Source organism: Coregonus lavaretus, assembly GCF_964263955.1.
Source record: "Coregonus lavaretus genome assembly, chromosome: 6".
Classification (NCBI taxonomy): domain Eukaryota; kingdom Metazoa; phylum Chordata; class Actinopteri; order Salmoniformes; family Salmonidae; genus Coregonus; species Coregonus lavaretus.
The window spans coordinates 31,349,342-31,362,962 of NC_139993.1; the positions used below are offsets into that span (position 1 = coordinate 31,349,342).

General features: G+C 41.4%; 1 protein-coding gene across 1 annotated transcript in view; it reads left to right on the top strand.

The window, feature by feature from the left end:
• The window catches only part of LOC311131178 (AT-rich interactive domain-containing protein 3A-like), a 49,367-nt gene that overhangs the window by 21,506 nt on the left and 14,240 nt on the right, over positions 1-13,621 (top strand). The window contains exons 2-3 of the mRNA XM_084164025.1: positions 2,009-2,719; positions 3,074-3,365. Of these exons, the coding sequence (XP_084020151.1) occupies positions 2,385-2,719; positions 3,074-3,365 (627 nt within the window). The 5' untranslated portion in view covers positions 2,009-2,384. The remainder of the gene's footprint in view (positions 1-2,008; positions 2,720-3,073; positions 3,366-13,621) is intronic.

A 13,621-nucleotide genomic window follows, 5' to 3' on the forward strand; every position in this document is an offset into this window, starting at 1 on the left:
CCTTATATTTGAATTTCTGACAAAAAATAGTATGTCCTACGGGTCGTTCCATGAATAGGGTGCCTTTTATGTCCTTCAGACATTATGTGTGTGAATGTTGGTAAAACACTCAATTTAACAGTTTGATCGCATACATATATCTAACTAAACGAAACGAAATATTCCAATAGCAATGTGTTGTCATTAAAGTACGTTCTTTGTTTTCTCTGAAAATCAAAATGTTGGCTTGTCTCACGTCATGTTTGACCAACTTCTAGGAAGATTTAAACCCACTTAACCTCAAGATTTTCCCAATTCTTCACCGTCACTGTAAAGCCCTAGTTATTTTGTAACTTTGGGAAAGGAATTTCTGAAGATTGTTACTTTTTTTATGTGATTAATTTACATGTGTCCCTCAGGTTGAAGGTCAACCCTCTCTTGTGAGCTGAACTTTCATTTTATTATGTTAAAACTGTTCCTTAAAAAAATATATTATAATTAAGAAACATTGAACATCTATTAGTGAAATCATAGTGTAAAAGCAGGTGAGCATAACACTTCGACCCTGTTACCTATAGAAAGATAGACTAGTTTACATCAATTGCCCCTCCCTGTTTCACACAACAAACTTTCATTCCCCCTGTCACAAGGAGAGTTATGGCTGATTTAAGATAAAATTGTCAACCCTGTTACGGTCAACCCTGTTACGGTCAACCCTGTCACTTAAATTAAACTGAGTGGCTGCGGATCCAACTTCTCTAGACCCCTCTTCCCGACAGCTAAAGGTCAGAAGCTTCTGCACATGTGCAGGATTCTCTGCTTTGTGCACCGTCTCTGCTCTACTCGTTCGGCTACTCAGAGAACAGGCTACTCTGGTGAATGGTGCTTGTTTTAATAAAGCTAGATCAAAGCTGAATCAATGTCTCTAAGATCACATAATGACAGAATTCTACATAACAGAACCGAATATAATAGCATAGTATAATGTTACTGTAAGACAAAAAAAGGCCACCTCATTTATTATTAGATTTAATGATGATTGTGCTAATGGTTGTATTTTTCTCTCATGTGGCCAAAACTCAACAGCGCGCACCACTAGGCAAAATGTGTATAAATATACACAGGTATGCAACAGTTTGCTACGTAGCCTAGCTAATTCAAAACACTGTAGACTACTTCGAAACAACATTGTAGCCTACATAACTCAAGAAGATCTAAATGCATCTCCCTATGAAACTGCAGAGGCAGCATAGATGTTTCACCAGTAAAGCTTGAAGAATTATCATTCACAATTGACAGTGAGAAATGTGAAGGGAGGGTGAACGCAAAAATGTGTGAGGGAAGTAGAAGTAAAGAAACATGCGCAGAACGTGATTTGGATCTTAAGCTCTGGGGAAAAGGGATCTGGGGGGCGGGCGGGGGCGGTTACCTAGGTATCCTCTGTCTAAATTAAATTGTCACTTTTTATATTAACTTTTCATAATTTAACCTATTGAGATGGGAAAATGTGCTCTTTATGACAGAATGTTAAAATTAGGTGAAATAAATTGTTTTTTGGGGCCAAAATTACATTACCCAAAAGGCTCTCTATTTGTGGAATGATACTTATAATATGTGTCATTATATTTCTATCTTTTTAACCGGCTAAGGTAACAGTTGACTTTTATTATCCGGTCCACAAAAACAGATTTGCCTATTCCCTAATTCAATCATGTGTTCATTTCAATCAATGTTTTCTTTGAAAGTATTAAAACGTTGGCCTAGCAGAGAAGGAAATATACAGAGAGGGAAATATAGAAGACAGTCTATCTAGCAACGGTATGTAACACACTTGTTACTATCTAATTTCTACAGTTTTCACACGGTTTCACTTTCTCTTTGAACACTTTTTGAATCTGTCACATCAACTGAAACCAGCATGTTGTAGACTGTCTGCAACCAGGCGAACATATGTGCTAACCAACATGTGAAACAATGTTGAAGCCGTGGCTAGTGCTTTGTCTCACATGTGTTTGTCTCTTTCCCACAGGCCCTGGTAAATCCCTTCCGGTGAGAGATCTTCAGCCACTAGTTCCTAAGTACCGCACTCGCATGGACTCTGCTAAGTGGTGAGTCTTCACTGGCCTTCCCTGCACCGAGAAACAGCACAAGAGACTTCCAGCTCGGGAGCTGTGGACAGTGTCCGAGTGCATGTCTCATCGCTCTAAGAACCCTTCCCGCTCTTCAAGGACCTACCTGACCGTCAAAAGAGCGCTCCAGCCGCTGAGTTAGCTGGTCAGTCCTTCTATCCAGCCCCTCAGCATCAGGACTTAGAGAGGTGGCAGCCCTCACCGGCCCCTGTGACTGGAGCTGTTCAGGGGGGGAGGGGAAGGAGACCACTGACTGGTGCTTCACTTTCCCTTGAGATGAAGCTTCAAGCCGTGATGGAGAACCTTCACAGGCAGCAGAGGGCCAAGTTGCTGATGGAACTGGAGCAGCAGCAGCTGCAGCAGGGTGGCGCTCCGCAGAGTCACGGCCGTACCTCCGCCGGCATTGGGGATGAGCTGATCGGAAGCTCCATCCCCGAGTCGGAGCACGCCCAGATGGCGGCACTGGCAGCCATGAGAGCAGTGGCGGCAGGGCTGCAGAGGGCCTCAGACAGCCCCACTTCAGAGCGCAGCATCAAGGGAGAGGATGATGAGGATGAGGAAGGAGAGGAGCAGTACAAGGATATGATGGGCTCTGTGGAAGAGGAGCAGATGTGAGTAGGACTGCCTCATTATTTTACCCTGTTGTCTTCATTTCACCTTGAATGTCTGACTGGGTGCTTTGCTCTGGTCTAGGGTTTTGTCTGATCTTTGTTCACTTGTAATGGGTGAGCATTTCATAGACATTTCCTCAATCTTTACCATTTAGCCTAGCCTATATAATGCAACACCTTTTTAAAGTTTCAATAGTGTGTTAGCTAGCTTTCCATCGAAATAATAATTGCCCTTATGTGATTTCACATGATTGCTTACACAAGTGTACCAGTATACAGGTATATGCCAGGTATATGCCATTTTGTGTACTGTGTTGTAACATGCGGGTGGCGTGGCTTTTCTCTCGCCTGCAGAAAGCAGAAGTGGGATGAGGAGGACTTTGAGGGGGAGATGGAGGAGGACTACGAGGACGAGCTAGTCAATGAGGGCCTGCCTACAGGCCTGGAGGCGGTGGCCTCGGGGAAGGGCATCCTGCTGCTGCCCCACCGCCAGCTGCACCCCCACTCCCAGCTGCTGAAGCCGGCCCGGCCCAGCACCGACCCAGATCAGGAGCCCCGTGCGGCCATCCTCCCCCCACACGGATCCCACAGCCAGCTGGGTGGCCTGGACCATGGGGACTGGACCTACGAAGAGCAGTTCAGACAGGTAGGACTCGCGGGGCGGCTGGTAGCCTAGCGGTTAAGAGTATTGGGCCAGTAACCGAAAGGTCGCTGGTTCGAATCACCCAGACGACTAGGTGAAAAACCTGTCGATGTGCCCTTGAGCACGGCACTTAACCCTTATCGCTCCTGTATACTCTGGATAAGAGAGTCTGCTAAATGACAAAAAATGTCATATTTAAATGTTATAGTGGGTATCTACACTCAGTAGTATGACATCATCATACACAGCAGGATGACTTCCTGCTTACAGACATCAACAACAACGGAATTCAATATTTGCCAAGGATGCCACTATTAGCTCTTCAATTCGGCTCTCCAATTTGCACCCTCCCTCCGTTGAGGTATGCTCACATCGGAAAGAGTCTCGGCTGTTGATGTAAGCAGAAAGTTGCCTAGTTGTGTATGAGGATGTCATATTGCTCTCTTTAACCTTCCTTAGCGGTCTAGTGTTTACTGTAAACACTGCATTGGTTTTGATATGGTTTGGAGGACCTGTTGAAATCATTGTATAGATACAGTGGACTTGTTTTCATGTGAAGGATTTTGGTTATGAGCAGCTGTGTTTGAGCGGAGTGATAGGGATATCTTGAGGTGGACCAGAAAGAAGAGAAAATACACTGGGGCCACTATTGTACATTTAGTTGCTCTCAAGAACAAACATTAACCATTTGGTACATACTGTACATTTAAAGCTGTGACATTGAATTTATACTCCTAGCGTAAAGAAAGTGTTTTGTTTCCACACATGGCAAAAGAACATGAGCAGGACACAGGGCAGTCCTGCATCCACATTGTTTATGCATATGTTTCCATTTTAGCTAATGCTAATGCATAGGTTAGCTAATGCTAAAGGTTAGTTGTGGAAAAATAATAGGTTAAACATGTGACTGAAATTAAATTGCATTATTTAAACCTCAATTATATTATCTCTTGTGTGAAAACAAAGTATAACCAACCATAAAACATGACTGTTTGTACTAACATGCCTAGCTGTTAGAAATCTGCACTTTTACATAGTCCAGCCGCTGTACAACGCGGTAAATGTTTGCTACACAGATTGTCATTATTTGATCAGACTTTGGAAGTTATGTAATAATGACACAAAAATGGTGGTAATGTATAGGGGAGTTTGTGTATTTGGTAAAATTACAGTGTAACTAGATTTGTCTTATTTGAGATTTTAAAAAAAACTCAAATAAGACTTGTATAATTATGGCTATCTAAAAGGGTATGTGCCTTAAAATGTGTGTGAATTACCTAAATTGTTGCTTTCAACTAATTATTTACTGTGTTATAAGACCCAATGCAAAATGTGTTAAATTTGTCATGTTCTAGTAAATGTTATCATGACATGTCCGTAGCTAGGTTTCCATCCAATTGGCGACAGATTATCCTGTGAACATTCACATTTTCCCACCAGTGGTGTGTTTCCACCAAACTGACTTGTTGCAGATAAAAATCAGTGCGTGACGACGTAGTGCACATAAAATGTACTTTTTCATGTACCGAATAAAAATCGAAAGTTCAATATGTTTCCATCGCATTTTCAACTCTACTGATAGTTTTGGCACAAAAACTGTTGCATTAAATAGCAAATGTGCCTACTCTGGTCTTGGCACGTGCGCTCTATCTAACAGCTTGCAGATGCAGTGTGGGTAGGCTATCTACATGATGAGATTATTATGGGTAAGAGAGAGAATATTTGTATTTGTCAAACGGCAGTCAAGCGTCGATCATCATGTCACCAGAATAATACCCTCGATATTTATTGGAAAGGAGCATCAAGATCACTGTGCACTTTCACCACCCTGTGAAGTTCATCATCTTATTTCATCTGTAGCCTAATAAACTGCATGGTTTCCCGAGTCGTAGTAGGAGGACCACACACCATATCATCGAGTGACTCAAAGTTTACTTCGATACGATGGTTATTATATTAATATTTGCACATAAAGGCTTTTCCACGCCATTTCTCACATAATTAATTTTACAGACACAAAAAGATCCCACCATGTCAATCAAACAAATTATCTGTCGGCATTTATAAAATTGTATCTAAACTTCCTGTTTCCATCACAGCTGTCAGGATTTTATTTTATATGGTATGACTTTATTCGCATAAAAACTGTGGATGGAAACGTGGTAGTGTTGCTGAAATGATAAGAGTTTTATCATGGTTACCCCAGAATCGATTCATAATGTTGACAGTTATATAATCAAGAGTGCCAGTGTGTTTTTTTTCTTTGCCGATTCCCCCCCCCCCCCCCCCCCCCCCCCCACACACCCCCCCCGAAACTCTGGAAGGAATATAAAGAACTCAAACTTTATGAGTTCAAAATATATTTATTGATGTTATATAATCGATGTTTAAAAAAAAAAATATGATTGTAGCTGAGTAGAAGTATTGTGGTGTTCTGGCGTGTGCTTCTTCCTGCGGAAGAAAGGGGTTAAGACTGTAGAGTTTATTTTGGGCAGGTGGGTGGAGACAGTTGGAATGCGCCTGAGGGAGAGTGATAATCTGGCCATTCTGGACCCAGACACTCTCAGAAATGCTGCATGTCTCTATCAGTCTATGTCAGTTGGAACCATTCCAAACTGAAATGTGGGCCCTACATACAAACTAGACATTCAGGTGAGCGCTACATGACAGCCAGTGTATAGCTGCCTTTAGTCAAACCTGGCCGTGAAGCCTAGGAGTGTCTATCCTCTTGGCTGAAGAAAGGTCTGACAAAATTAGCCTCAATGTGGTCTGGGCGGAGGTCTGATAAAATATGTGGTCATTAATTAATAAAAATGTCTAGGCAGGTTGCCAGTAGCCTCTGATAGACTATATCTGCCGGAGGCAGGAGGAGGCAGCTGAATTAAAAAAATGATTCATTGGGTGGATATCAAATTATACCAGGGGTGGATAATGTTTTGACAATTAAACTGATTTGCCTCTGGTATAGTGCCATTTGAGCTGTGTTATATTAGTGAGACCCATCCCCACCCCCTGGCACCTGGACATACACCTGGCCCCTGATATGTTTATATGGCAGCACTTCTTTTATTACTACCCGGCCCTCTTTTTCCATTCAGAGTTGTTTACTCTGAATGGAATAAACACATGAGGGAGAATCTTTTACTTTTTTCTCTCCCAACCTGTAGGCCTACATGTATCTGTTACCATTTGACATCTGATAAGGCAGAGGTCATCATAACCGTCCGTTATCACAATCACATGAGATGAGAATCTGGTTCTTTTTGGGCTACTTCCACAGTGAAAATTAACCTGTGCTGTGTCCAAAATGGCACCCTGTTCCCTATATAGTGTACTACTTTTGTCCAGAAAATAGTGCACTATGTAGGGAATACGGTTCCATTTCAGAAGCAGCCTTGGTGCTCATTCACCAGAGGCAGGGCTCTACACTGACCTTTTTTACAAGGGCATGTGTGCGCCTAAGTTGAAAAATGTAGGCACACACAAAGAAATTTAGGAGCACAATGAAAAATATTAGAAAATATTAAAGCTAGAATCCTTAATTTTTCTAGGTGCTCTGTTGCTCCTAAATTAAAAGTCCAGGTCGCACAGCAAAATATTAATGCGTAAAATGGTTGCACTGTAGAACACTGAGAGGGTCAACACCATGTTTTACCTCCATGTTCAGAACTGACTTTACCCCCTGAAACTCATTAACCCTGCAGCTAGCGTGTAGACATACATATTCACCTCTTGTATTTGTTAAAACACCTTGAAACATGTTCTAATTATGATCACAGCATGCAGTGCATTCAGACCTCTGTTACAAACATGTCCAACTCCAAAAATCATTGCAAGCACTTTTTAAATAGAGAGAAATACTTAAGTAATACAGCAGATTTCCAGACGAAACCGCTATCTGGGATTTTTTACTTTTTAGGCCTTTTAGGACAACAATTACCACGTTCCTAGTTCCTTAAAGTTGACTAACCACAACAGTCATTTTGCTGAAGGGGAATCTGCCGCTCGTGCACAAACAAGGCGGAGAGTGCCTCATAAATAATCGTTTTGACCTCCCAACTGTCCACTGCCTAACCCTTCTCGCATTACACTATCATCCTCAGGCTAGAAAACTCCAAAAGCAGACAAACCTTTGATGTACCCACTCTTGTCTCTCTCCTTCTGTATTTTAAAATATAAACAGCAGGGCAGATGGAACACAGATGGACATTAAAGAGGGTATCTCTTAAAAAATTCATTGCACTCCCTATTATCAGGGAGTTGGCATTAAATATTGATTTGCACGCACACACATGGAATGGGGGAAGGGCGGTGACCACAGGAAATGAAGGGCGAATTGGAGCCAATACAGCAGAGTGCCACTTATTGGGATTGCTCGCCAGCACGATTCTGTTGATACAACTCCTATGCCGATGGAATTCCTTGATGTTCGCCTCTGAAATTTGTTAACAGTTTCTTCCTGACTGTTTAGTGCTCAAATGACAAAATACATGTAGCCTATAGCTAGGCCATCCTACTTGTTATAGTGTCAAAAGCAACTGCCATGCAGTTTTGCGTTTTAGATTATCTCAGTATTTTTTAAACCGTTATTTATTTTGTATGACTTGGGGTTTTACCAGCTGCTGTCTATTTATTGTAACAAATACATTTTATATTAGAAAAAAATATGAACTGTCTAAAAAAACAATTTCACTATATCCTGAGGTTTAGCTTTTAATATAATTTTCAACGGATTTATACATTTAGGCCTAAATCCTAAAAGCAAGATATTGATCAGCCAATGACTCTGAATATTAGTGGAATTTATATTACACAAAGTCTTGCTCAAAATGTGACTTAAGCCTTTTGCCTTTGGTGTAACCACTGTAAAACAGTTTGTCTCTCTGAAACTATTTAGCCTATAAGGATTCATTCATACAAATGTAGTCCATTGGCCTGATATAAATGAATTAATATCAAAACTTTAGCAAAGTCAGTGAAGTATTGCGTCCAGTTCTCACAGCATTTACTTGTGTGACCCAACCATTTTGTATAGTGCACAACAGACCATTGGAGGAGCATATGCTAAAGACCTATTGAAAAATTCAGTTGTCAAACTATCTGCCTTAAAGTGCCCTGGGGAACCTTTGGGTGTGCGACAGGCTCCGTTTAACACAAAGAAGGAACAGGGTTAATGGAACTTGGCATCCCACAAAAACAATGGATTGAAAATAAAAGAAACAGCAACATGGGAAGCCCTATTAAAGTCTCCCTGTTGAATCAAGGAGAAATGGAGGGATGTAACTGAAGGGTGTTGGAGGGAGATAGCATGGAGGAGTTACAGTTTGAACAACAGCCAAGCAGTACAAGTGTAGTGAATACTGGACTTCGGCTGTGAAGTAGAGTGTTGGAAATTGTCCAGCATTTAGTTGCTGTGCAGCTGATGTCAGAACTGTGCAGCCAAGGGGATTCTGGAAATTGGCAGGCGCTCAATATGGCGTCGAAGGGGGGTAGCTAGTAGCAGGAATGTAAACAAAGATTGCATAAAGGCCAGCACTTTTTTGTGTGTTCCCATTTCGGCACTTGAACTTTTTTGTATTTGGTTTGAAGGCACCTATACAGTGTTTTTAGTTATCTGAAAAGCCTTGTATGTCTTCATAACTTGATTTGATTTAGGCATAACCGTGAGTTGTCTGCTAATACATTGTCAGGGAGTGGACTGAGATTATACAACTTGCATTTCCTTTATTGGCTTAAAGCAATTTAAAAAAAACAAAAGGTTGACATTGCTGGACTTCTCAAGCCATATCTTTCTTTGTGGATGCCCTGTGTCTTTTGTATTGTCTAATCTATACATTTCTATACAAGGCTTAAACTCTGATGTCTCCATTTGTTTCTCCCCACCTTCTTACTGTATGAAAGCCTAGAATGTGACCTATAATACAAAGATATGTATGAGTTAATTAGTGTTTCACACTACCTCGCATTTCTGAATCCACCTTATTTGAAATAGATTGGTGGGATAGGAAAATGTCAGTAGGGTAAAATCTGAATTTACAATTTAATCCATAACGACCCATTATAAGCGTGACCTTCATACAAAGCATGATGAGTGAGATTAGCAAGCCACACCTTGTTTGGAACCCATCTACATATGGAAGATGTTTAGGATTCAAGTCAAAACAGTGGGCAGTGTCATAACTCCCCCTGATCTTCATATGACAATGGTGGGTCTTTGTCAGCTGTTTTGTATTGGTAGGAGGTGCGCTTGCCAAGGCCAGGCTGAGTAGCACCCCTCTTACCACCTCCATCATGGTTCCTCTCTTTGTCCTTTAACTCAATCTCCACAACATGGGGGAGGACAGCTGACAGGGAGAGGACAAATCAAGGGTCAGCAGAGGTTAAACGTTCACCCACATAACCTATTGATCTGGATGGTCCGTTCACGCGACCAGAACATCTCCTTCCCTAAAGAGCCCCATGGAAAGGGCTGCTGAGGGGGCAGGACCTGGGCTGTCGTCAACCATTACCCTCATAGCCCAGGCCATCAATCATTCTGATTGACACTTGAGGCGCCTTACCCCAGCCCTCTGCTACACAAACAACTGGAGCCTTTCTCTCCAGACATAACATGTCTTCTGTTCCCTCCAGATTGTCTGCCGGCCCTGTCAGGTGACACAGGCTCTGGTTTGTTTCGTGACTCTGGCTTGAACCCTGAGTTTTGCTCCTATCTCCATCTCTCCACCATTTAGAGACAACATTATCACTTAATCTCCACGGGCGCTGAATAAATGCTTCCAGCTTGCGTATGAATAGTCATTAGATGTTTATCTTGTTGTTAAGCAGATGTTTTGGGCCTTTCTGGGCTTAGTTACGCTTATCAGTCTCTAACGTGGTAATGTAGTGTGGAAAGGGTCCAATCTATATAAAGGACAACATTGTTTTGTTTGGTGATGTCATTCTTAGAGCCTGTTCTTCTTTGTGCCAATAAAAAATTTCCCCACCCACTCACATTGCTGCCATGTGAAACTGCAGCTTGCTCACAGTTCTGCCCTACCTTCTTTGCGATTTATAAACATGATACTATTCATTAGACTTTATACAATGGGTGGGTCTAATCCTGGACACTGATTGGTTAAAAACGTATTCCAGCCGGTGTCTATTCCACAAGTTACCAATGGCTAAAGCTATGACGTTGAAATGCCTATTCACTGTTCCATCTCACTGCGCAATCCACTGTCTCATCAGCCGAGCCAGACAACTTGATCTCCACTGTAAAAAGCATATAGACATTATCTTCCATTTCTTTTAGACTAGAAATTAGTTTTCAATAGCGGAGATTTGTATAAACCTTGTTGTCTGTCTCTCTGACATTTGTAACATTGTTTCAATATTGAAATTCTATCCTGCTGTTCCATAGTAATGAACGTCTAGGGGTCGGAAATCGGGACTAGACAGACAGGCAGGCAGCTTTTCTCAGCCAGTCGAAATCATGAATCAGCATAATTTCTATGGATATAAACAAAGACATGTCAATAGAAAACAGGTCAAATGAAACTAAATGCAGCTGGTTTGCAGTCTTTCCAGCTTCAGTTTGAAGTGATTGTGTTAGCTGTGTTGTTGGCTAGCTCCTCTGAACAACAGTGTCCTGACGAGAGAGCTGTTGGCTAGCTCCTCTGAACAACAGTGTCCTGACGAGAGAGCACATTTTCTATGCCAGGTGAAATCGCGCATCATTAGCTCATTCTTATGAATGTATCCAAATAAATGTAACTAGAAAACTGCTTAAACAAATGCAAAATGCAGCTATTTTGCTTTTATTCTGGCTGCACTGTTTGACGTGACTGTATGCTAGCCGTAGTTGGCTGGCTAGCAAGCAAGGGATAAGAACGTTGCCAGCCAGTATGTCAATAGAACCTTTAGAACGAACGACTGGGTCGCGTCCATAGATACAGAACAGAAATAATTAACGACTGGATTGTGTCTCTGGCAACCAAAACGGTAGAACGAATGACCAGACGGCTTGGGTAGCAACCCTAGATTTGTGTCAGGACTATATCTCCTGGAAGGATGAAATAGTATGAATAAATTAATCAAAATAACGTTTTTAAATAAAATATGTCAATCATTATTGGAATAGGTTGGTAACCCGTTGTATAAAATTGATAATGCCCTCAAAGCCAGTGTTTAGAGGATATATTGGCATGGTTTGCTGGCCCGAGACGAATATATCCTCCAAACACCGGCTTCTCTGGCATTATCACTTAAGTGTAGGAAGGTTAGGCCTTTAATACATCATCCATACAGTTAGCCATGTACAGTTGAAGTCGGAGGTTTACATACACATTAGCCAAATACATTTCAACTCAGTTTTTCACAATTCCTGACATTTAATCATAGTAAAAATTCCCTGTCTTAGGTCAGTTAGGATCACCACTTTAGTTTTAGAATGTGAAATGTCCAAATAATAGTAGAGAGTGATTTATTTCAGCTTTTATTTATTTCATCACATTCCCAGTGGGTCAGAAGTTTACATACACTCAATTAGTATTTGGTAGCATTGCCTTTAAATTGTTTAACTTGGGTCAAACGGTTCGGGTAGCCTTCCACAAGCTTCCCACAATAAGTTGGGTGAATTTTGGCCCATTCCTCCTGACAGAGCTGGTGTAACTGAGTCAGGTTTGTAGGCCTCCTTGCTCGCACACGCTTTTTCAGTTCTGCCCACAAATGTACTATAGGATTGACGTCAGGGCTTTGTGATGGCCACTCCAATACCTTGACTTTGTTGTCCTTAAGCCATTTTGCCACAACTTTGGAAGTATGCTTGGGGTCATTGTCCATTTGGAAGACCCATTTGCGACCAAGCTTTAACTTCCTGACTGATGTCTTGAGATGTTGCTTCAATATATCCACATAATTTTCCTTCCTCATGATGCCATCTATTTTGTGAAGTGCACCATTCCCTCCTGCAGCAAAGCACCCCCACAGCATGATGCTGCCACCCCCATGCTTCACAGTTGGGATGGTTTTCTTCGGCTTGCAAGTGCCACCTTTTTCCTCCAAACATAACGATGGTCATTGTGGCCAAACAGTTCTATTTTTGTTTCATCAAACCAGAGGACATTTCTCCAAAAAGTACAATCTTTGTCCCCATGTGCAGTTTCAAACCGTAGTCTGGCTTTTTTATGGCGGTTTTGGAGCAGTGGCTTCTTCCTTGCTGAGCGGCCTTTCAGGTTATGTCGATATAGGACTCGTTTTACTATGGATATAGATACTTTCCTCCAGCATCTTCACAAGGTTTCTGTTGTATTTTTGACTTTGTTTTGTTTTACCCCATATGTAACTCTGTGTTGTTGTTTTTATCGCACTGCTTTGCTTTATCTTGGCCAGGTCGCAGTTGTAAATGAGAACTTGTTCTCAACTGGTTTACCTGGTTAAATAAAGGTGAAAAAAAAAAAAAGGTTGTTTGCTGTTGTTCTGGGATTGATTTGCACTTTTCGCACCAAAGTATGTCAATCTCTAGGAGACAGAACGCATCTCCTTCCTGAGCGGTATGGCGGCTGCGTGGTCCCATGATGTTTATACTTGCATACTATTGTTTGTACAGATGAACGTGGTACCTTCAGGCATTTGGAAATTGCTCCCAAGGATGAACCAGACTTGTGGAGGTCTACCATTTTTTTTCTGAGGTCTTGGCTGATTTCTTTTGATTTTCCCATGATGTCAAGCAAAGAGGCACTGAGTTTGAAGGTAGGCCTAGAAATACATCCACAGTTACACCTCCAATTGACTCAAATGATGTCAATTAGCCTATCAGAAGCTTCTAAAGCCATGACATGATTTTCTGGAATTTTCCAAGCTGTTTAAAGGCACAGTCAACTTAGTGTATGTAAACTTCTGACCTACTGGAATTGTGATACAGTGAATTATAAGTGAAATAATCTGTCTGTAAACAATTGTTGGAAAAATTACTTGTGTCGTGCACAAAGTAGATGTCCTAACCGACTTGCCAAAACTATAGTTTGTTAACAAGAAATTTGTGGAGTGGTTGAAAAACGAGTTTTAATGACTCCAACCTAAGTGTATGTAAACTTCCGACTTCAACTGTAGATGCGCTCACAACCTACCAACTATTCTACATTCATTATCAAATACTGGCATTATGTAAGAACAGCTGGGGTTAGTGGGAATGGGATACATGTATCATTGAATATTGTTCATTCTATTTCCATGTCATGTATCGTCAATTGGTGTTCACTCTATTTTCACTTCAACTGTAA